Source organism: Sminthopsis crassicaudata, chromosome 4 (assembly GCF_048593235.1).
Source record: "Sminthopsis crassicaudata isolate SCR6 chromosome 4, ASM4859323v1, whole genome shotgun sequence".
Classification (NCBI taxonomy): domain Eukaryota; kingdom Metazoa; phylum Chordata; class Mammalia; order Dasyuromorphia; family Dasyuridae; genus Sminthopsis; species Sminthopsis crassicaudata.
Window position 1 is genome coordinate 28908814 of NC_133620.1, and position 24856 is coordinate 28933669.

Below are 24856 nucleotides of genomic sequence, written 5' to 3' on the forward strand. Positions count from 1 at the left end.
TCATTGTGGATATTGCTTTTCTCATTTTCCTCATTTTTCAGAAGAGGAAATTAAGAGTTAGTAGAGTTAGAGTCAGCTCTCCTGACTTCTAGTTCAGTCCTTTCAGCTAGCTTGTTGAAATTTGACTTTCTTCAGGGCCCCAAGACTGCTAGCCCTTCAGAGGGAGGCCAATCCTTCAGTCTGTCCCTAAACAAACAGCTTTGTCCTTGCCTTTCTGCCTCCAGGACAGACTGAAGAAGCAGGAGGCCATAAGGGCCTTAGCATTGGCAGACTGGAGCCAGCTGCCTTGCCCTGCTGCAGGTAGTGCTCCCATTCTTCATCACCACTTCCTGGGGCAGAACCTGCTGAGGGGTAGAATGCTCACAGACCTGGGACAGCCCTGTCCTCTCCAAGGCTTTAGATCCCCGAGGTGGCCGTCCTTACTCAGTGGCTCACACTGTCTTTAGGTCTTCCTAAAGTCAGAGCCTACCTCAGTCAGATCAGAAAATCCAGAAGGATGCCTTCTTCCTCCTCCGTGGGCTCCCATCTCTACTCTCCCCACTGCTTCCTTCTGCTTCTCTCTGGCCATCTCTTCAGAAGACTAATGAGGAGCAGCCCTTCCAGTCCGTGGTCTTTAGGCAAATTTGCTTCCTCAGGCAAAGCCACTGCCTAATTTGGGCTCTACTTCAGCCAAACTGGGTCCTCTCTATTTCCTGGATACATCCCAGACTTTCTGTCTCAGTGTTTCATGTCTTCCCATGCCATGAGGAATTAGGGGAAGAACCTTCCTCAGCCTTGATGTGGCACTTTGTTCTCCATCTCTCTTGTGACTTTATCATGTAAGATTGTGTTATTCCTATCTTTAAAATATTTTGCTTTTACATGTCTTAAACTCCAGAAGGGAAAGTAGGTCTTTTTTAACTTTGTGTCAGAATTAATGTAAAAAAAAAAATGCACATGTGATTGGACGGTGTGGAAGGGATTGCTAAGGCCAAGTTTGACCACATGGCCTTGAGTCTAGTGCTTGTGCCTGCCTCAGCTCATCCGGCCAGTGAGGGGCAAGGCTGGGGCCCCAACCTTTCAGCTGCAGGGCATCTTGGGATGGGCTTCTTATGAGCAGAGGCTCAAGGCAGGATGAAGTCAACTTGCAAGAGGGAAATAGACTTCGGATTTTGCTTGACACTAGGTTATAGAAAAGGTTTGATTGCTTTACTTTGTAACAATATTTTCTGATATTTCAACAAAAAGCTAGAATGTTTTGAATTTTTCCTTAGCATTTATGTTTTGAATATTTGCTATTTATTTATTTATGGTTTCTGCACCACTTGTCCGCCTTTTCTTCTTTCTAAGAAGACTGAGCTCCACATTGATATAGTGGAAATCCCTATGGAGTTCTTTTTTGGGGCCTTCACGATAATTGTCTGACCCTTAAAAGAGACATCAGCATTCTCAGGGATGTTGACCTTCTCTTGGCTGAAGATTCATTCTGGAGGTGAATGGCCAAAAAAAACCCTTGTCAACATTTCTGATATAAAAGCTTCCTGTTTTTTTAAAAAAAGTTTCTAGACAGATTTTTCAAATGCTGAATTTTGATCACTGGTCAGCTGTGATCTTTGATTTCACCTTTTATGTTCTTGCTTCCCTGACCTGCAGGTGCGTCACAGAACGTCTGATCAAGTGATGGCTCTGAAGATGAACATGTTAAGCAGTAACCGGGCAAACATGCTGAAGGAAGTCCAGCTCATGAACAGACTGTCTCATCCAAACATCCTGAGGTTAGTCATCTCCTTCCCTTTTTCCCCAAAATCAGGGAGAGGAATGTGAACTTTTCTTGCTGGATCCTAGAATCAATTTGAGACGGAGACCTGAAAGAATCCTTTGACTTTTGACCTTGCTTTGTCACCAGGCTTCCCCATTCACTCTGAAGTTTGGATCAGCCAACCTGATTTACTCAGCATACAGGATCTAGTTTCATTGTTCTTTTGATAATTAACTATTTTTAATGCTCTTGGGCTCCCCATTACTTTACCACCTCAGCAGCATCCCATTACTAGGAAAGTTTTCTTGGTTGAGACTTTATTCCTTATAGAATTTCTTAACTTGCTTAATTGCTTTGTGAGAAGCTTTAATTACATTTCCATAAACAAAATTGAAAATAGAATTACACCCCACTAGTATGTAGGAGCCTCTGAAGGAAGAGACTTAATGAGATAACTAAGTGACCCAATAAACAGAGTTCTTGGGGTTGGAGTTAGGAAGACCTGAGTTTAAATGCTCCTTCAGACATTAGCTTTGTGACCTTGAGCAAGTTATTTCACCTTGCTTAGTCTCAATTTCCCCATCTGTAAAGTGAAGATAATAATAGTACCATCTCCCAAGATTTTTATGAAAATCAAATGAAATAACGTTCTAGGTACTTCATAAATTTTAAGGTACTATGTAAGTCCTAGCTATTATTTTTAGGATTATTAATTGGTTCTATTTAGCCTTATAACTAATGAGGTACAGTTGCTATTACCTCTCTTCCCTGTCACCCTGACACTTCTTCTTCTTCTCAATGGAAGAAAGAACATCACAAAATCACTGAATGTCAGAATTAGAAGAAAGCGGGGAGCCCACTGAATCAAACCCATAGCTGTCAAGCAGCTACTTCTGTAGTATTCTCAACAAATATACAAATTTCCTTTCCTGGAAGGCGTGCAGTAAGGGGAAAACCATTATCTTCTATGACAGTCCAACTTTCTCATCATTATTAGGAACTTTTTCCTGACATCAGGGGTTAGATTTTCCTTTTGGAAGCTTCCACCCATTACTTCCTGGGCTATCTTCTGGGCCATCTCAGGTCTGTCTTCCAGGACATAATCCTCGACATAGCTGAAAACCTCCATCTTGTCTTGTCTTCTCAACTTTAGGCCAAAGTGCCCCAGTTTTTCCATTTGCTCCTTATGGCATGAATTCCAGATGCTTCCCTAACCTGTGACCCTCTTCTAGATGCTTTCCAGATGACCAGTGTCTTTCTTTAAAAATGGTCCCTAGAGCTGAATGCAGTCCTCTAGCGGTTACCTTTCCACATGCAGCTTTTCAATGTGTTTGGACTTCATCTCTACTCTGGATTCACCTGTAATGTGCCAGAAAGCTCAGGTCTTTTTCAGACAAACTGAGTCTAAGCATGGCTCTCTTTTAGTTGGGCACTGAAGAAGAACTCAGGTGTGTGAGTTGAAACTTAATAGGGATAAATATAATCTTACAGAATTGAATCTTTTAGCTTGTCAGGGTAATTTTGGGTCCTGAGCCTGTTTCCCAGGGTGTTAGCCCAGCTCTCCCTTCCAGGAGGGTGCTATCTACAGATCGGTAAGAATTCTACCTGTGCCTTTATCTAAGTCCTTGGTAAAAATGTTAAGAAACATTTCTGGGCCCCTTACTGAGAACATGTGTTATGCTGACCTTGAATCATTTACTATTCTGTTGATCACTCCATTCATTATATTTGGTGTCAAAAAAACCCAAGTCTGATTCCTGGCTTAGACACGGACCTGGTCACTTTACTTTTTAGCACCAGCCTTACTTTTCTCAACTGCAAAATGGAGATAACAGTAGTCCCTCCATCTCAGAGCTATCAATGAAGATCCAAGCCTTCTCTTAGGTTTATCTCCTATTATGGCCATGGAGCAAAGTGCCTGGGTGCTTGAGACTCTTCCCTGATTCCCTAGTCTTGGAATCTCTCTGATTCTCTTTCCTTTCCCCATGACCTCCACCTCTCTTTTCCTGACTTGCTCCAAGATCCCAAGCAGAATAGGTGGCTTTGTTCCTCTGCAGACAGAGCTGCTGTTGTGGCAGCCCTGGTCAAGGGCAGGCAGCAGAGCATCTTGATAGGTGGAGGAGTTTGGGGGTTTATGAGAACTACTGATATGAGGAGGCACTGAACAAGTTAAAACAGGCACATGAGGAGCAGCTAGTGGCGCAGTGGTTAGAGCACCAGCCTTGAAGTCAGGAGGACGTGAGTTCAAATGTGATCTTAGACATTTAACAAACACTTCCTAGCTGTGTGACCCTGGGCAAGTCACTTAACCCCAATTGCCTCAGGGAAAAAGGGGGAAAAAAAAACAAGCACATAAGAGGGCAGTGGAAGCTCTAGCCACTGGGGATGGGGGACAAGGGGTAGTTAGGAAGAATGCTTTAAAGAAGGTGGTAATCCTGCCCAGGCCTTTTCAAAAGGCAAGCAGGACAGGACAGCCTTGCTGCTTTGTTAAATGCTTTGCTCAAAGGTAGGTACTTTCTCTAGTACTCCCTTGATCTGGTAACCCATGTCAGAAATGAGATGAGATCTTAGATGAAATGAAAGCACTTGGGAAAAGCTGGAAATGCAGTGCAATCATAAATGATATTAGCACCAAAATGTCAAGGGAGTTATTTTTTCATCACTGGACACATTCTTTTCAATGATACCCAGATTTTGATTCATCCCCATCTGCCAATTGTGGGCAACCCATGAGTCGCGTGGTGAAACTGGCCAGCTTGTGAAAGGATCCTTTCTTTTGTCATCTGTAGGATACTAGAGGATCCTGCTGATGACCTGGAACCAGCCTATCTTCTTTTTCACTGAGACATCCATTCATCTGGTTCTTTTTCCTTACTCTCCGTTTACCACATGTTGCCGCTTACATCCCCATGCTCCTTTCCATTGCCCTTTGCATTGATCTTCACTTTCCTTCTCATTACTATTATTATTATTTTCTTTACTTGACCTCAGAATAGAAAGAGCAGCTAACTTAAGTATGGTTATGTTTGGGGTTATTGGTACTCAGAAGTTGGACCTTGATGTCCCTTTGGGATATTTTGATGTTAAAGATCATAATAGATTATACGTGGGATGAAGTCAGTGAGTTTCTGTTGTTATTTTCATGGAATCATTTGAAATTCAGAGGTCACAGCCACTACTGAATTTGGTCAATAAATATATTGGACTGAGCATTATGCTAGGTGATGACAGGGGTATACAGAGATATATGAATAAATCAATTCAGTAATAATTTCCCTTTTCTGTGTCTTCTCCTCCAAAAGGTTAATAGCATTCTTCTAGAAATTGGGGATGTTAATGTTGGTCTTATGTTGATCACAGTTTTATCAAGGGTTGTGTGTACCTGTGTATGAGAGAGGAAGAAAGAGGGAGGGAGGGAGGGAGGGAGGGGGAGAGACAGAAGGGGGGAGAGAGAGAGAGGGAGAGAGAGAGAGAGAGAGAGAAAGGGAGAGAGAAAGAAAGGAGGGAAAGGGGGAGAGAGAGAGAAAGAGTGTGTCCAGATCTGTGATTTCATCAGTGTGGGATAATCCTGGCATCAGTGCATGTTGGCACTATTTCTGTAACTTAAGGTTTTAAACTCTTTAAGAGCCCTAGGCAGCTAACTAAGTGACAAGATCTGGGTCATCTAGTTAGTATGAAGGAAGGCAGGAAAGATGGAGTAGAAAAGCATTTATTTAATGCTTACTTTGTCAGACACTGTGCTGAGCACTAAGACAGACCTTGACCTTAAGAAGCTCAGCTCATACTCTATTAAGGAGAGACAATCCATGTGGGACATTTCAGTGGCAAGTCACATGGAGAAGTCCCATAGTTCTTAGAGTTGTAGCATGTAGTAATGAATAATCACGAATAAAACTCTATTAGTTCCTGACACTACACCATTGAACAGTGCCAAGGATTTTGGCAGTGAGAAGTTTCTTTTTTGGTCCTTGGAAACTGTAGCTGCTCAAGGGTCTGGGACTCTAGCTCTTACAGGAGCTGTTGCCAGACCCCTTTACTACCCAGATTGCATCCTTGGAGGATGCAGACTAGGTGCAGAGCCAGGACCTGGGGCCTGGTGGTGTTGGGGAAGGCAGGTCCAGGTTACACCCTGGATGGCTTTGAGGTCAGAATCAATATGTGTTAAGAGGACCCAAGTCTTTGACTTCAAGGCTGGCCCTGTCTCTGAGGTTGGTGTCTAGGTATCACAGGGGATAGAGAACTAAATGTGGGGTAAAGAAGTCATGAGTTCCACTATTTGACAAAAACTGCTGGAAAAATTGGAAACTAGTATGACAGAAACCAGGCATTAACTCACACCTAACACCTTGTACCAAGATAAAGTCGAAATGGGTTCATAATTTAGTCATAAAGAGTGATATTATAAGCAAATTAGGAGGACAAAGAATAGATCTGTGAAGGAAGGAATTTGTGGCCAAAGGAGAGCTGGAATATATTATGGAATGTAAAGTGGATAATTTTTATTATATTAAGTTAAAAAGTTTTTATACAAACAAAACCATTGTACACAAGATTAGAAGGGAAATAAACTGGAAACAAAGATTTACATTTAAGGCTTCTTGTAACGTGCTCTCCTCGCAGTTACAATTACTAGTCTGTCCTAGACCCACCAGAGTACCTTTGACCACTGTCCTTTGCAGTGTGAACTCTACCCGGCTCGCCTCCTCTGAGGCCTTCAAAGGTCTCTGGTCACAATCTCTTGAATCTATAGCTTAATAACCGGTAGCGCGCTCAAGAACAGCCATGTGTAATCTTAAAAGCCTTTATTATACCTACTCACATAATGCCCTGACTGATGCCCTGACTTGTTGGTTCCCAAGTGAACACCTGGTCAGAAGACCCACGTGTTCACTACCAAAATCCTTACCTCTTTTGGCTACCCATCTCGGCTTGGCCACCCAGGCTAGGGAGCCAGGGTGAAGAGTGCCAGGTTAAAGAGAGCGACTGCTGCCTGCAGTGGGCTTATAAAGGACCTGTGAGGTCACACACACAGCCAATCAGCGAGAGAGTCACCCATTACGAAGCTATCTCAATATGGCCAGGATCCCACCCAAGGGCAGTCCTAATATCCACAGAAATTACTTCTGGACCACTCAATCTCCCTATTTGCTGTGGCGCCCATTTAAAGGCCCCTTACAGCTTCTGATAAAGGCCTCATTTCTAAAATATATAGAGAATTGACTCAAATTTATAAGAATTCAAGACATTCTCCAAATGATAAATGGTCAAAGGATATGAACAAATAATTTTCAGGTAAAGAATTGAAGCCATTTCTAGTTATATAAAAAGGTGCTCTGAATCACTATTGATTTAAGAAATGCAAATTAAGATAACACTGAAGTACCACTACATACCTCTCAAATTAGCTAACAGGAAAAGATAATGAATGTTGGAGTGGATGTGGGACACTAATACATTATTGGTAGAGTTCTGAACTGAGTTCAGCCATTCTGGAGCACAATTTGGAACTATACCTAAGGGGCTCTCAAACTGGACATACCCTTTGATCCAGCAATGTCTCTGCTGGCTCTGTATCCCAAAGAGATCTTAAAGAAGGGAAAGTGACCCACATGTGCAAAAATATTTGTGGCAGCCCTTTTTGTAGTGGCTAGAAACTGGAAACTGAGTGGATGCCCATCAGATAGGGAATGGCTTAATAAATTATGGGATATGAATGTTATGGAATATTATTGTTCTGTAAGAAATGACCAGCAGATGAATATAGAGGCCTGGAAAGACTTACATGAACTGATGCTGAGTGAAGTGAGCAGAACTATTGTACACAGCAACAGCATAATTATGTGATGAACAATTCTGATGGACACGGCTCTCTTCAACAATGAGGCGCTTCAGGCCAGTTCCAATAGACTTGTGATGGAGAAAGAAAGGAGGACCCAGAGGTAGGATGGGAACTGAGTGTGGATCACAACGTAGTATTTTAACTTTTTTGTTGTTACTGGCATTTTGTTTTCTTTCTAATTTTTTTCCTTTTTGACTTGATTTTTCTTGTGCAGCATGATAATAGAGGAAACATGTATAGAATTGCATATGTTTAACATATATTGGATCACTTGACATCTAGGGGAGGGTGTGGAGGGAAGGGAAGAAAAGAATTTAAAAAACCCAAAGCTTTATAAGGGTGAATGTTTTTGTTTGTTTGTTTGTTTGTTTTAAATTTTTAGTTTATTTTTATTAAAGCTTTTTATTTACAAAACATATGCATGGGTAATTTTTCAACACTGATTCTTGCAAAATCTTTTATTCCAAATTTTCCCTTCCTTCCCCCCATCCTCTTCCCTAGATGGCAGATAGTCCAATAGATGTTAAATATGTTAAAATGTATGTTAAATCCAATATATGTATACATATTTATACAGTTATCTTGTTGCACAAGAAAAATAAGATCTAGAAAGAAAAAAAAACCCTGAAAAGGTAAACAAAATTCAAACAAACATCAACTGAAAGTGTGAAAATGCTATGCTGTGGTCCACACTCAGTTCCCATAATTCTCTCTCTCTTCTTCATCACTGAACAATTGGAACTGGTTTGAATCATTTCATTGTTGAAGAGAGTCACATCTATCAGAACTGATCTTTGTATAGTCTTCTTGTTACTAGGTATAATGATCTCTTGGTTCTGCTGATTTCACTTAACATCAGTTCCTGGAACTCTGAGGAGATAAACTTTTAATTCAGTGGGTGGGTGGATTGTCTACAGAGATTAGAGGACCTAGAAGGGATGGGGAGAGAGGAGGGGTGAATTCCTGGAATAGAAACTATTGTGAGGTGGGAAAGCACTGGACCAGTGTGATGAAAAAGCTGCTCCTCTCCAAATGGAGACTTGTTTAATTGAACCAGCGTAAACAACACTGACACCAAATAAATCATGAAATTAGGGAAGTACCAAGTCCTTAAACAGTGAAAAGGCTTGAAAAATTGCTTTCATTTAGAGGAGTCATGGGGAATCTGGGTAGGCAGTAGAGTCATCTCTGAGCTGTCTAATTATGGAGTTCCTGGGCTTGTTATCTTGACTTTTCTGTGCCTCAACTTCCTCGCCAATAAAATAGGGTTAATCTTACTTAGCATGGATTGTTCTAAGGATCAAATGAAGTAATATACGTAAAGCACATTGTTTTTTAAGTTATTTTATTCTGAATTTAACAAACACCAAATACAGAATTTCTATTATGCAAAGCTTGCTTTTCCATTGAAATATATAAAAATTCAACATGAAACTCTTTTTTTTTTAAAATTTTTAAAGCTTTTTTATTTTCAGAACATATGCATGGATAATTTGACATTGACCCTTGTATAGGCCTGTGTTTCAAATTTTCCTCTTTTTCTCCCCACCCCTTCCCCTAGAGGCAAGCAATATGTTAAAAATATATTAAACATGTTAGAATATATGTTAAATCCAATATGTATAAATGTATACAATTATTTTGCTGCACAAGAAAAATCAGATTAAAAAAAAAAAAGTAAATGAATAAGAAAACAATGCAAGCAAACAGCAACAAAAAGAGTGAGAATGTCATGTGATCCACACTTCGTTCCCACAGTCCTCTCTCTGGGTGTAGATGGCTCTCTTCATTACAAGATCATTGGAACTGGCTTAAATCATCTCATTGTTGGAAAAAGTCATATTCATCAGAATTGATCATCCTATGATCTTGATGTTGTTGTGTGCAATGATCTCCTGGTTCTGCTCATTTCACTTAGCATCAGTTCATGTAAGCCTTTCCAGGCCTATCTGAAATCATTCTCCTGATCATTTCTTATAGGAAAATAATATCCCATAACATTCATAGACCATAACTTATTCAGCCATTCCCCAACTGATAGGCATCCACTCAGTTTCCAGTTTCTTGCTACTACGAAAAGAGCTGCCACAAACATTTTTGCACACAACATATAATTTTCAAAGCTATCCTGCTTATCTGTTTCTCCTTCTGATCCCTCTTTGGTTCTCTTCTGTGCATTTCTCTGATTTAAAAAATGTTTTGATGACTTCTATCTTCTTCCTTTCTTTTGACAATCATCATTTTACTCCCTTTTTCTCTCCAGCAAAGGAGACTGAACAAGTAAGGTTAGATAGATAGAAGAACCAGGAAAAAACCTACAAAGAAGATAATATCAAGGAGAAGAGGGTGATCAGTAGTGTCGTAGACATAGACAGTCATAGACTGTCAAGAAGTCAAGAAAGATAGCCATTGGATTTGGCTATTGAAATCATTGGTAATGTTTTTTTCATTTAATGGTATTTTTTTCCCATGTAAATATAGTTTTCAACATTCATTTTTTTTTCTTTTTTTGATGACTTTTTATTTCCAAAATATATGCTAAGATAGTTTTCAGTATTCAACCTTGCAAAACCTTGTGTTCCAAATTTTTCTCCCTCCTTTCTTCCCATCCTTCTTCCCCTAGACAGCAAGTAATCCAATATACGGTATTCATTTTGGTAAGACTTTCTGGGGCAGCTAGGTGGTATAGTGGTTAGGGCATCAACCCTGAAGTCAGGAGGACCTGAATTCAAATCTGATTTCACACACTTAACACTTCCTAGCTGTGTGAAGGCTGCCACAAATATTTTTGCACATGTGGGTCCCTTTCTCTTTTTTAAGATCTATTTGAAAAAACAATTTAAAAAAAAAAAAGATCTCTGGGATATAGGCCCATTTGAGACACTGCTGGTTTACAGTCTGATAATCCTTTGCTCTCTGGAATGGTTGAATCTCATTAGTAACTTTGAAGAAAGCAGTTTTGGTGGAATGTTGAGGTCAGTACCTAGATTGTAGAGAATTAATAAACGAGTAGTAACAGGAGAAGAAGTGGAAACAACTATTTTAATGGCTTCTTTATGTCCTTCTGAATTGGATAAAGGGTTGAACATGCACACACATATAGACACAAACTTAGGCTGACACATATATATAAAGAGTTTGGTATAGAAATACATGGGAAACTAGGAAAAGGGGAGTTTAAAGGGGAGGGTAAATTTGGTGAGATTAGTCATAAGCAAAACAAGCTACAATTGCCAAAGGTTGGATTGTGAAGGAGAGATTAAAAGGAAAGAAAGAAAAAGTAAGAACCTACGTTTAGGGGTGAGGGAAGAGAAGAGAACAGTAGAAGCATCATTTTAATGTTGATCTTTAGTATTAAGAAAAATCTTCTTAATTATCTGTGCATATGTTTTAAAAATAAAAAAGCTGTAATTAAAAAAAAATTATAAAGGTAGAGAAGAAAAAAAAAAGAACAATCCTCTTATAACTCTGAGGTACCATTTCACATTTCTTAGATTGGCTAAGATGACAGAAAAAGATAATGATAAATGTTGGAGGAGACGTGGGAAAACTGGGACATTGATGTGTTGGTAAAGTTGTGTACCAATCTAACCATTCTGGATGGCAATTTGGAACTATACCCAATTTGAATTATTAGGAGAAATAGATAATAAAACGTGATAGTTGGGGATCTCAGCGTAATAACTAGCAAAAAAAATAAGGAAAAACAAAGTTAAAGATCTAAATAGAATTTTAGAAAAGTTAGCTATAATAGATTTCTGGTGGTTATTGAATGAAATGGAAAGCATTTACACCCATGTACCCATGTACATACAGACATAAATAGATAGATAGATATGTATATATTAGTGTCTGCATTTTTTCTCACCTGTGCATAGTACCATTACAAAAACTGATCATGCATATTATTATGTATTATTCTTACCTCTGTTTTGTGCCAGTCTTCGTTGGGGACCAGTAAGAGCTGTTCTGAACTAGTTGACCTAGTTATGAAGTTATTGGGCTGCAGGACAAGTAGGGATTTGGCCACCAGAGATCCTGGGGCTTGGTCTTAATGGACCTAGCCAGAGTCTCATTGGTAGAAATGCAATGCAAAGGATAGGAACAATAGCAGCAGCTGCTGTTATGGTTGGCTAAGAGTTTCTGTTGCTCTTCCCTCAATGAAGAGCTAGAAGGGACCTTAGAAACCATGAAGTGTAAACCTCTTCATTTTATGGATAATGCCATTTAAACATAGAGAGGTTCAGTGATGTGTCCAGGGTCACACAGATGAAGAGGATACAATCTCTTGGCTTCTTGACTTGAAACCTAATGTCCTGTTATCCTACTCTGCCTTTTTAAAAATAAGATTATTAAATCTTTAAAAATGAAAATGAAAAAATAGAGCAGTTTAGTCTAAGCAGCTCAGCCATCCTGAAAGCTAGAGATAGAGGATCTGAGTGTCTCTGCTGTTCTCTTCACATGTTCAGAGAAACTGAGATTGGGTGGGAGGCCCTGGACAAGCATGACTTTCTCCAGACAGTCATGGCCATTGTAGGAGTGAAGCAGGACAAGCAAGTTGATACAATCAAATTGTATTTGAATATATGAAACTTCATTCATTATCTCTTTCGCCCACCACCAACCTTCTCAGCATCTCCTCTCATTTCTTTTTTCTTGCCCAAGGCTCTTCCATGTTTCCTAGCTTTGACTCAATTCCGTCTACTGTCCTAATGCTTCTACCCTGTGCTATGGAGTTAAAATGATGAAGTGAAAAGAATTCCTGAGGACATTTGGAGTGATTCATTTCATTACTTTTCTGTTTTCTTCTTTTGTTTCACACTCTAGAGACATGCTGCCATTGTTAAATCATACTTATTACAACTTAGCTATTTATTTGGTCTGCTCTACAATAGTGAATCTACTAATATTCACATTGAGATTTTTTTTGATTACTGCAGGAAAAGCTTCCAGACCTTGCTATACAGTCTATTAATTATTATTCAAAATAATTTTTAAAATTATGAACATAACTATCATCAATAAGCACAAATATTTTCATTAAAGAGACAAAAAGAGAATTTTTTATTAAATGTGAATTTACTATGTGTATCTAAGATTTTTTTTTTTTAAGTATACATAAAACTGAATGTGGCAGTACCCCTTCTGAACTCTTCTGCTCTCTTTTGTGTATTTTTTACAATATTTCCTTAGTACATTTTTTTATTTGAATCTCTTATCCCTAACCTTTATTCTTTACCCCAGTAAAAGCCATCCTTTGTAACAAGTAAAAACAAATTTATGTTGCATTGTTTGTATTTCAAAATGTTTATTTATAGTCTTCCTTATTTATGTCTACTTATAGTCTTCTCCTCTAAGAAGTAAGAAGCAGGATTCATCATTTGTCTTCTGTAGTCATGTATAGTCACTGGATTGATCAGAGTTCTCAATTCTTTTATTGTCCTTTACAAAGTTGTAGTTGATGTATGTACCTTTTTTTTTATCTGTTTCTATTCACTTCACTCTATGTCAATTTATGCAAATTTCCCCAGATTTTTCTGAATTATTTCTTGTGGGACAAAAATATCAGATTATATTCATATACCGTGATTTCTTCAAAAATTAATGATCACTCCCAGTCTATTGCTATTCTTGGCTCTAAGAAAAAGTACTACTATAAATATTTTTATACATATAGCTCCTTTTCTTCTGTGTTTGTTCTCTTTAGTAGTTAAGCCAAAAGTATGAATGATTTTTCATTTTGCCCCTTTTTCTTTAGTTATTAAATTTATTAAAATTAAATATAAAATAAGAACAAAACAAAGTACAATAAGAAACACAGAAAAAGGAAAATTTAAAACAAAATATAATATTGTTGTGTACCCAGCAGAACATTGAGAATTCAAAATTTGTAACTATAAATTGATGAGGTCTAGAATCGAGGTACCTAAATGAGATTAGGGTTTAATTGAAGTCTAGTGGCAAGTTTGGGGCACAGGGAGTCAAATAGAGCTCCCCTGCAACCCCTTTGAATTCGATGCAAGGATATGGAGTTAAATGAGGTCTAGTAGCGGCACAAGAGTCCCCTGTAAAGGAATTTACAGACCCAAAAACCTAGATTGATAAAAGAGGTTTATTATGAGGTTTGGAAGTAAAGTTAAAGTCTAGTTAGTAAAGTTGAAGGTAGAGATAAAAGGGCACCAGAACCAGTGTTCCAGTGGGCAGAGATCCTTGGCATGCCAGGCGTAAGGCTGCCATGTTTGGAACCTCTGCAAAGAGAGGACTCCGGCTTGGCTCTTTTATAATGAGAGATTTAGCAAAAGGGGCCTGTGAGTCTCAAGTTGGCTCAGATCTGGGTGGGGTTATGAGAGCCTGGGTCTTGTATTGGAATTCAAAAGGATGCTTTTGACAGGGTTTGTAAATCAAAGGTCCTAGCTTCTTGAATTAATAATGCATCAGCTAGGAGGGGCTGGGAATCAGAAAGGAATGAATCAATCTGAAAGGATTAATTTCTTAAAGGGAGCACAACCTGCATCATAAATGTCCATTTCAAGAAAGCATATATAATACTAGTAGACATTATAGTCATGATTGTCTTTTTTTTTTGCTTCCTTATAGGTCATTCTTTTGTTCTCTACTGTGCACTTTTTACTTTATTCTTTTTTTCCTCTTTCATTCCCTCTTATCTTCCTCAAGCCAACTGCAGTTAAGCGCAGATATATATATATATATATATACACACATATACACACTTGCATACATACACACATATACATGTGGTTTTACACATATATGCATCTAAAACAATATTAATATGGCTGACATAGAAAGTAAATTTCTCTCTTGAATTGAATTTTTAAGTTTGACTTTGTCTGAGATCATTAATTACTAATAGAGCAACTAGAAGTGGAAAAGCTCTGATTAGTATGTAGAAGAGGAAGTTTAGGCCTGTGTTAAGTCCTTCATTTTGGCTCCCTCATCCAGTGATGACAATTATGGCGGGGATTATGGTTGTTTCAAATAGGATATAGAATATAATTAATTCTGATGAAGTGAAGGCTATAATTAAGTACTTTTTTTATAATTAAGTACTTTTTTTCTGTTAAATTGTATTTCTGATCTTTATTATTATGTTTGTGCATATCTCTTATCTACTATTCCTAGTGTTAACTTTTTAGTTCTACTCCTTAACTTGTTCTTTAACTCCTCCCACATCCATGATTCCTCCCTTATCTTCTGCATTGTTTCTCTCTCATTTGTCCCATTCTCATTAATTTACATACCTTATCCCACTCTCCTTAATCTATGTGCTCTTCTATAGCTCCTCTTATCCTTTTCCTTCAGCCCTTTTGTATGGTACTATCTCCATGTAGTTCACACACACACACACACACTCACACACATACCCGCATGAAAGCATGCATGTGCTCATGTCTGTATGTATATGTATTGTTTCCTATTTAGCCATTCTCAATATAGATAGATTTTTAGAACTACCAACTCCTCCCCTATCTAATGCTTTTCTATTAATTCTTCCTCTGAACCTCATTTGTATGGCATAATTATTGTTTTTTATCTTTTCCTAGACAGTTTTGTTTTTAGAGTCAGATCTTTCTCAGTTCTTTTGAACTTTCTAATTACTGATGTCAATCTTAGATATGGTTTACATTTCCTCATATAAAGTATAAACAGTTTTACCTAGTGGAGTCTTTGATATTGGCTCTTTTATGTTAAATTTTCTATTGAGTTCAGTTTAGTTGAGACAAAATCCTGAAAATCTTGAGTTTATTGAACATGTTTTTTTCATTCAATATTATGCTTTCAGGTAGGCCAGTTATTTTTATGTTTTCTATTCTTTGATCTATTCTCCAGATCTTTTGTTTATCTTTTAAGATATTTCACATTCTCTTCTATTTTTTCATTCTTTATATTTTTTTTTGTTATTTCTAGACTGGTCTCATAGCTTCATTGACTTCTCTTTGCCTATTCTAATTTTCAAAGAATTATTTTCTTCTTTGGATATCCTTTTCTATTGGTTGACTTTCTTTTCATGATCTTGTTTTTCTGAGATGATTTTTTTTTTAATGTTTTCCCTCAGTATCTTTCATTTGATTTTTAAAGTCTTTTTTTAGTTCTTCTATAAATTCTTTCTGGGCAAGTCCCATTTAATATTACTAATGGGGTTAGTGTCAGTGCAGAGAGTTGAGGTGTGGGAATCCCCTACTGGTCGCTGCAGGTTCTTCATGAAAGAATTCACAAAAAAGTTTTAAGTGGCAAAAAGGGAAATTTATTGTTGGATGAAAAGTCAGCTTTACAAGGAAACTGACTTCCTCAGTGGCAAGGTCCTAGCAGAGAAATAATAAAAGGTTTTTTCACTGAGAAGAGGGTCTCTTCACAGCAGGCAGGGGTTCTTACAGGCAGCTATGCTAAGGGACAAGGAATAGTCATGCTTTGGACATTCTGCAAAGAAATAAGTTTAAAAATTGCCCTTTAATAAGAAATCTGAGGCTCAGGTTTCAAACTGAAAAGAAAGCCAAAGTCCCCAAGCGTGTGTGTGTGTCTGTGTGTGTGTGTGATTTGCCTTAGAAAAGGCCCAGCCTGCTCTCTCATAAACTCTATGGAGCCTGGACACAATTTCAGAGTGATAATTTTACAAATTAAAGGGAACACAGTTTCACACCCCTGTCAATTACTCTCTGGGGTAAGAGAGGTTTTTTGTTTTTTAACTTCATTGTCCTTCTCTGTAGATGAACCCCAGTCTTCTCTATTTTTGTAGAAAGTTTCTGTGGTTGAAGTCTTTCTCCTTTGCCTGCTCTTTTATTTTTTTTTCCCCAGGAGCAAGTTTTGTTTTGGTTATTCATTGTATACATAAGTATACAATGAATATATACGCATTTTAAACATATTTTCTTATGAATCATATTAGGAGAAAAAATCAGAACAAAAAGGAAAAAAAGTAAACATAGCATGTATTGATTTATATTAGTCTCCATAGTTCTCTCTTTGGATGTGGATGATGCATTCATCCAAAGTTTTCCATCCAAAGTTTCTTGGGATTGACTTACATCACTGAACCATTGAGAAGAATCTAATCTGTCACAGTTAATAATAGCCTATTGGAATTGCCTTGAATCATTAAATTGATAAGAAGAGCTAAGGCTGTCATAGTTGATCATTGCATAATCTTGCTGTTATTGCTTATTTCTTTCAGCATCAGTTCATGTAAATCTTTCCAAGTCTTTCTAAAATCAGCCTCTTAAATGATTTTTTATAGAACAATAATATTCTATTACTTTATTTTTTTAATGAAAACTTATTAATGTAATCACCTCTAATACTGGGGGGATGGTGTCTCTGATTTCCCTTAAGCTCTCCACTCTTGATAAGGAGTAAACTGAGGTCTAAACAGAGATGGGTCAGTTCCTTTTCTCTCTCTCCTTCCTTCCCCCAAAGTAACCAAGGGCGTGTCGGCAGCAAATGAATTTGCTACTCAGTGCTGTATGGAAACATAGTCTTTATTGATTAGAATGGAAACACCTGAGAGCCAGTGGGCAAAATGGCTGCATGGTACAAGGCCAATTTTTGCAAAGAGTAGATTTTTGAGGACTCTGTTTTATACCAGAGCACAATCATTCAGATGCAGTGATGTAAGGAGGTTCCTGAGAGTGATGTAAATAAGATAAGGATTCTCTTGTTATCTTTTGGGGAGAGACAGAAGACAGAAGTCTCTTCCCAAAAAGGAATTTCCTGATGGCATTTGGTCTATCTGAGCAGATTAGAATAGGGGCTGTAAAACCCCAGCCAGCTCAGATAGCCCAAACTAGTTTGACCAGATCTTATATCAAAGGTCCAAGTCCCAAAGGAAGTTGAAGATCAAACAAGAAATACCAAGGGGCTACCGCCCTCAACACTCTGACCTGGAAACCCAAACTAAGAGCTCCCTGCTCCTGCAAGTTCCCACAACGAGTAGCATCCCTGGCCCACTTCTTCTGTACTCACTGGATATGCTGGTTCCTTCTTACCCAGGGCAGAATCTCAGCAGCAAAGCTGAACCTGGTGTTCCTAGTCAGCAGAGATTCCCTCAGTCCTCTACTCAGACCCCTAACTGTCCAAACTGTATGAAAGGTGAAAGTTCCCGGGATTTGGGCTGAGGTTCCCTTGGAACCCAGCTAACCCCATGGCTCCCATTTTGCTGTTTCTCTGGAGTTAACCTGGAGGTGTTTATACTTAACACGATTAAATCTCCTTCCTGATGTCTTTTTTTCAAGACTTCTCAGTTTGTCCCAGGAGAAACCCCTGTTCTGCCCCAAGTCTTACTTGTTTTTCACCTGTCTGTATTTGTCCTGGGCCACAATTTTGTTTTGTTTATGGGGAACTTCAAATTTTCTGACCTACTCCAATATCTTCTCAGAATTCTCTCTCGTTTTTCATTTACAATGAACAAAATTAGCTAAAAAGAAAAATGTTTCCCCCTTTTTTTTTAATTGCTGAATTTTCTGTTCTGGATGTTTAAAGATTGAGTCAGATGCTACCCCAGGCACCACGTTGTCCCTGAACCTCTAAGATAGTATATAGTCTCCCTGAAGTGGATTGAGGTCCCTTTAGGAAACTGTATTTCCTATTGATCTGTAATCCCTTTCAGATTCTCAGTCCATTCCTGGGGAAGGCATATCCTCTTTACATGAGTTGTCTTTCCAGGATGCCAGAGACTTTGATTCAATTACAAATCCTGGTCAAAAAGCATCCCTTTGAATTCCAATAGGAGATCCAGACTGCCCAGCCCTCACTGGGTCTGAGCCAACTTGGGCTGTCCCAGCCCCTACTCTGACTTGCTTGGGCTGCCCCAACTCCCACTGGTTCTGATCTGCTGGAGCTGTCCCAACCCCCCATCAAGACACTCAGTAAAATAGTTTCCATCAATGAAAGTCTTTTGCAGATGGACCTTGGCAGCTCCCTTTTGCTATCAGGACCTTTTGTCCACTGAGAATTGCATTCTCAGTGCAAAACTCCATTTTCCATAGATCTGCCACTATAGAAGTGAGTCTCTTGGTAAACTGATTTCTATCTAACAATAAACTTTCATTTTGCAACTAATATTTCTTTCACTTCTAAAAATCTGTGGCCAATTTAAAGAGGATTCTTAATAACTCTCTTATTATTATTAATTATTATTAATAACATCTAGACCACCAGGAATCTAGACCATTCAAACAGCATCATCCCCCTTGAAGGTTTTTATATCTTTGTTTTATATCTTCCAGTATGCTTATTATCAAATACAAGTTAACTATATTTAGATGGCTCAGTGACACATTTAATAGCTGTGTGATCCTGTGTTTCTTTTTCCTGTAGCCTCAGTTTCTTCAACTGTAAAACTGGAAAAGGAAATGGTAAACTATTCCAGTGTCTTTGCCAAGAAAACCTCAAATAAGGTCTTGAAGAATTTGGACATGATTGAAATGAGTTAAACAACAAAAGTGTCTTATCCCTGTAATCGGTTATAAGTTTCATATAGAGAATGGTCTTGCCTGAATTAAACTCTTTGAGGAAGCAATATGATGCAAGATAGGATGCTAGATCTGGAGTAGCAAAACCTAAGTTTAAAATTGGCCTAAAAATGGTTTAAACGTATGACCTTAGACAAGTTGCTTGAACTGTATTTGCCTCAGTTTCTTCGTCTATAAAAAGCATTATAACTGTACTAGAAGCTATCTTCCAGAGTTGTTGAGAAGATAAAATTAAATAATATATATCAAGTATTTTGCAAACTTTAATGCATTATATAAATGCTAGTTGTTATATCTTATGTCTATATTATGTATTCCATAAATACCATTGAATAAGTAAATAAATGAATTCAAAACACAGCCCCTACCTGGATTTTAACTTTAATCAGATTGGATTTTATTTGATCCCTGTAAGTCATCTGTGGATTCTCTTTATCTCCAAAACAATGTAGAATAGCTGGGTGGCTAATTGCCTTTTCAATTATTTCTATTTCATATAATACTTTTGCAATGTTTTTGCATATACTTTGAATATAAGGAAAGGAAATTGTCACTTATAGTGTGGGAAACAGTGCTGAAAGTGAAACCTCTGTCTTGTTTAAGAGGCTCTTAAATATTAAATTCAAAATAAGTCTCTTGTCTTTTCCTAGAATTTTAAGAAGGTGTGGGGCTATCTCTTCTCATCTCCCATCTTCCCTCCTGTTCCTAGTTGCTTTTGTAGTTTTCTGTTTATTCCCTATCAATATTTACTTCCAAAGTCAACTGTTGTTATTGTTTCTACCAAATGTTTTTTGAATCAGTGAGGAAATTAAATTTTTGTTGCATTATTCTGGACTGGGTTATTTTGCATATTGATCCAGTAGTTCCTCCCCTCCCCCATTGTTATGCTGTAGGGAACTTTACTGTATCTGTTTTATATAAGGACATACTCTGAGAGATGGATAGGCCAAAGCCTATTTTGAGCCAGTTTTTCCCTAAGGCTGGAGATAAGGAGTGTTCTTTCCTGGTTTTTAGGAAGGATCATGTCTGTTGTGCTGTCAATGGGACTGCCAGATAGTAAGAAGTTGGGGTTGTTTGTAATTAGTGTGTGGGAGATATAGGCAATGCTGAGAGCCTTGCCATTACCTGACCTTTCTTCTTCCTCCAGTAACCTCTTAGCTTCCCTCTCCTTTTTGTGGCTGTCTCTTCCCTACAGATTTCTAGTTGGGAAAAGGGCAGGTGAGCTAGTTAAGCAGGAAGTGACTGTACTTGGCTGGGTTTTTTTGTGAGAGCATGTTAAGATTGCTTGTCATACTATCAGTTGCTCTATGTTATCAATTAAAAAAAAATAACAGTAAACTACTTTGTATAGTTCTAGGACTGACTGTCTGTACCTCTTGTGAATAAGACTGTTTACCCTAGAACATCTTGTGCCAGAGGTCTGTAACCCAACTCCACATCCTATTCACTCCCTTCTACAGTAGCCTTTTCAAACAAGCTATACCAGGATGTCTTTTTCTTTGCCTCTTCACTGGTATCCTTGCCATGAGAACTCAACAATTTCTTTTTTGACTTTTGTCCCTTTATCCTCCTGGAGATCTTTTTAGACACACAGTTTTCTGAAAGATGAAAATACAAGAACACACTGTGCTTATTGTTTGTAGGCCATAAAGAGGTATTTGCTTTAGCTGAACCCTAAATGTTCAATGCCAGATTTATGTTGAATCAAGGAAGTCAGTGATCTCTTTAAAGGCTCTCCTATAGTAAGGTGGCTTCTTGCATATGTTAAGATTATGTAAGATTCCTTGCGAGAAAGACTTGCGAGATATAACTTAAGATATAACTTAAGGAGAAATTTTGTTTAACTCTATAATTATTAATATCAAGTAAGAAACAGAACAAAGAATGCAACTTACCAAGAGTATCCAGTGAGAAGCAATGTTCTCTGTAGATGGTTAGCTCTTCCATTTGTTTTCAAATAATCTTACACTATTTGCATCAAACTGCAGACCATCTCAGAGCCACCTAAAAGAGTTCTATAACAACTTACAAGAAAAATTCAAGCTATAGAAACATAAATGAATGCTAAAAAATCCAGAAAATTATATATATATATATATAGCTAGAACAACACTTAAAACTGACCTTTCTGTATTTCTCTTAGGATAGATGGTGAACTTGCATTGTTTGTAATCGCATTACTCCAAGGTAGCTAGACAGCTCAGGGCACATAATACAGAACTTGAAATCAGAAAGACCCGAGTTCAAATGTGGCCTCGAGCACTTATTAGCACAGTCAAGGTAGGTAAGTTACTTTAATTTGCACACAGATAAAATGGGAATAATAATAACACATAATTGCAAAGGTCATATGAGATAATATTTATAAAGCACTTATAAAACACTTTCTTATTAACTTTTGCAAAACCTTTTTTTCTTTCCCTTCCCTCTATCCCCTCCCCTAGATGGCAAGTAATCCAATAAGTTAAACATGTGCAATTATTCTAGACATATTTCCACAATTATCATGGAAGCATTTTCAGTATAGGCAAATAATAATTTATAGCTGTTATTACTGTTGCCTTTGGGAAATTATATGTTTTTAATAACTCTGAGCTTCCCTCAGAAACAAAAGCTTGGCTTCTTAGCACCAGTGGGAAAGGGAGGAACAAATATTGATTAATTAAGTGCCTACTGTATTGTATGCAAGGCACTGTGCTAAATGTTTTACAAATATTATTTTTCTTGATTCTTTGTAATTTAATCATGGAATTTCAATAGTCTTTGACTCTTTTATTTTTAATTCTTTTTTGAGGGTGAGGTGACAGTTGCCCAGGGTCACATAGGTAGTACATGTTAAGTGTCTGGAGGATAATTTGAACTTAGATCCTCCTGACTTCAGGCCAGGTGCCCTGTCTGCTGTACCATCTAGCTGCCTTTCAACAGTCTTTGAAGAATTAAAATTGTGGTTCAACAAAAGGCCCATGAGGGTGAGACTGGTTCTTACGATTCTGTTACGATTATTAATTCCTGTTACTTTTTTTATGTTTCTCTTAACTCCTGTGTTTGAACTTCAAAATTTTTATACAGTTCTGATCTTTTCATTAAGAATTCTGGAAAAACCTCTTTTTCTTTAAAAATTGTTTTATTATTCATAGAATTTGATTCATTTTTGCTGAATAAGTTATTTCCCTTCCCAGAATATTGTATTCAAAACTATGTTCTTTTCAATTATGACTATTAAATCATGTATGATCTTGATTGTCACTCCTCAGTACTTGAATTCTTTCTTTCTGGCTGATTGAACTATTTTTTCCTTGACCTGAAAGGTCTCATTTTTGTCTATGATGTTCTTGGGAGTTTTCATTTGGAGGTTTCTTTTAGAGGTAACAGTTAGAGTCTTTTGTCTCTACTTTGCCTTTTTGTTTTAAGAGATTTGGACAGCAGGGGCAGCAGTAGATAGAGTGCTGGCCCTGAAGTCAGGAGGACCTGAGTTCAAATTCAGCTTCAGACACTTAATATTTCCTAGCTGGACAAGTCACTTAACTCCAATTGCTTCAGCAAAAGAAAATGAATAAATAAAAATTCTTGAAATATGATGTCTAAGTTTTAAAAAAAATTTTTTGATTATGACTTAATAACTTTTAAATTATGTTTCTTCTCAGTCTGTTTTCTGTGTCACTTGTTTTGCTATGAGAGTCTTTCGATTTTTTGTCTTTTGACTTTAGTATTTCTTCATAATTATTCATAATTCTAAATAATTATCAATACAGAAACTCCATTTTTCTATCCTGGACTGATTTGCTCTTCTAAATTGACCAGATTTATAATCCTTCACTATCATCAGACTTATAGAAAACTTCTCATATTTGGTTTTAGCTCTACTGCAGTTCATAACTAATGAGATGAAGCATTCTACCAGCTTCAGCCAACCAGGAGCAAGAACTATAAGAAATGTGCTACAATGCTCAGTAGTTTTTTCATTTCTAAATGGGTATAATTACATTTGTCTGATCTAGATGGCAATAAGAGAGATCCTAAAGAATTGGAGAATGGCAATTGTCTCAATTTTCAAAAATGGAAAGAGATTATTTAATAGACTCTACAAATCATAGAAGTGAGCCTGACTTCAATTCCTGCCAGAATTATAGAATCTGTTGCTATCTAGATGATTAGTGTGAACAAAGGAAATGGTGACTCCAGAGAGCCAGTATAGTTTTATCAGGATCAGGTCATGCTATCCTAACTCTTTTTCTTTTTCTTTTTCTTTTTTTTTCTTTTTTTTTGGAGAGGATTACTAGACTGGGAACACTAGAGAATTCTGTGGTTATCACATATCTCAAGTTCAGTAAAGCATTTGATAATTTTTCATGCTGTTCTTATGGACAACATGGTGATAATACAATTAAATAATATCACAACTAGCTAAATGCCTGGGCACAGAATATTCATTATAAGCTCATGCTAATTTTCAGGCCTTTTTACTATATATTTTTTTTTAAATAAAATTTTATTTTTTCAGTGAACTAAAATCTGCCTTCTGTTCCTCTCATGTGCCCCAGTGCTCCCAAATTGAAAAAGAAATAAAAATAAAAGCCCTTGTAACAAATATGTATAGATAAACAAAGCAGATTCCTATACTGGCCATGTATAAAAAACAGGAATGTCTCAATTTATATTCTCAAAATTCATCACCTCTCCTTCTTGGAAATTGGTAGCATTTTTAATCATAAGTTTTCTGGAATTGTGTTTGATCATATAGATTAGCTTTCTGAAAGCTTTCAAAGTTGTTTGCTTTTATATTTTTGTTGTTTTCTTGGTTTTCTTGGTTCCCCTTGCTTTCTTATGAATTATTTCATATATGTCTTCTCAAATCATCCCTTTCCTTATTCCTTAAAGTACAATAGTCGTAGTATTCCATCTCATTTATATATCATAATTTGTTTATCCATTTCCCATTGAGTGATACTTCCTTAGTTTAGACTGCTTTGGCACTACATAAAGAGCTGTTATATTTTTGTATATATGTGGATTTTTTTTCTCCTAATTAGTCATATCTGAGTCAAAGGGTATGTGCAACTTAATAACTTTTTGTGCTTAGTTCCCAGTTGCTTTCCAGAACAGCTGAACCAGTTCATAGTTCCATTAATACATTAATGTACCTATTTTCCTATAATCCTTCCAGAATTTGTCATTTCCTTTTTTTTGTCAACTTTGCCAACATGAGGGGTATGAAGAGGAACCTCAAAATTGTTTTAACTTGCATTTCTGTAATTTTGTGATTTAGAGCATTTTTTCCCTCATATTTATTGATAGCTTAGATTTCTCTCTCTGAAAACTTCTATTCATATTCTTTGACCATTTTTAGAAATTTGATTCATTCGCTATGTTTTTTTTTTGGCTTTTTTTGGCTGAGGGCAGTTGGGGTTCAGTGACCTGGTCAGGGTCACACAGCTAGGAAGTGTTAAGTGTTTGAGGACAGATTTGAACTCAGGTCCTCTTGACTTCAGGGCTGGTGCTCTATCCACAGTTCCACCTAGCTGCTCCCTATATATTTTTAAAACAAAACTTTTGTCAGAGAAACTTGCTTCAAAGATTTTTCCTGTTTCCTTCTTCTGTATATTTTGTAGCTATATTGATTTTGTTTTATGTAAATCTTTTAAATTTTGTATGATCAAATTGTCCATTTTCATTTTCTGTGAACATTTGTGTATCTTTATTTGGTTATGTATTCTTCCTCATCCATAGATGAGACATAATTTCTTCTTTTACTTAGGGGTATTTAAGGGGTACTGTGGATAGAGTACTGGACCT

General features: G+C 37.2%; 1 protein-coding gene across 4 annotated transcripts in view; it reads left to right on the top strand.

Annotated features, from left to right (window-relative positions):
- Positions 1-24856, top strand: part of TESK2 (testis associated actin remodelling kinase 2) — a 138428-nt gene that overhangs the window by 60159 nt on the left and 53413 nt on the right. For all 4 annotated transcript variants that reach the window (XM_074266105.1, XM_074266102.1, XM_074266104.1 and 1 more), the window contains one exon: positions 1633-1754. In XM_074266105.1, the coding sequence (XP_074122206.1) occupies positions 1633-1754 (122 nt within the window). The remainder of the gene's footprint in view (positions 1-1632; positions 1755-24856) is intronic.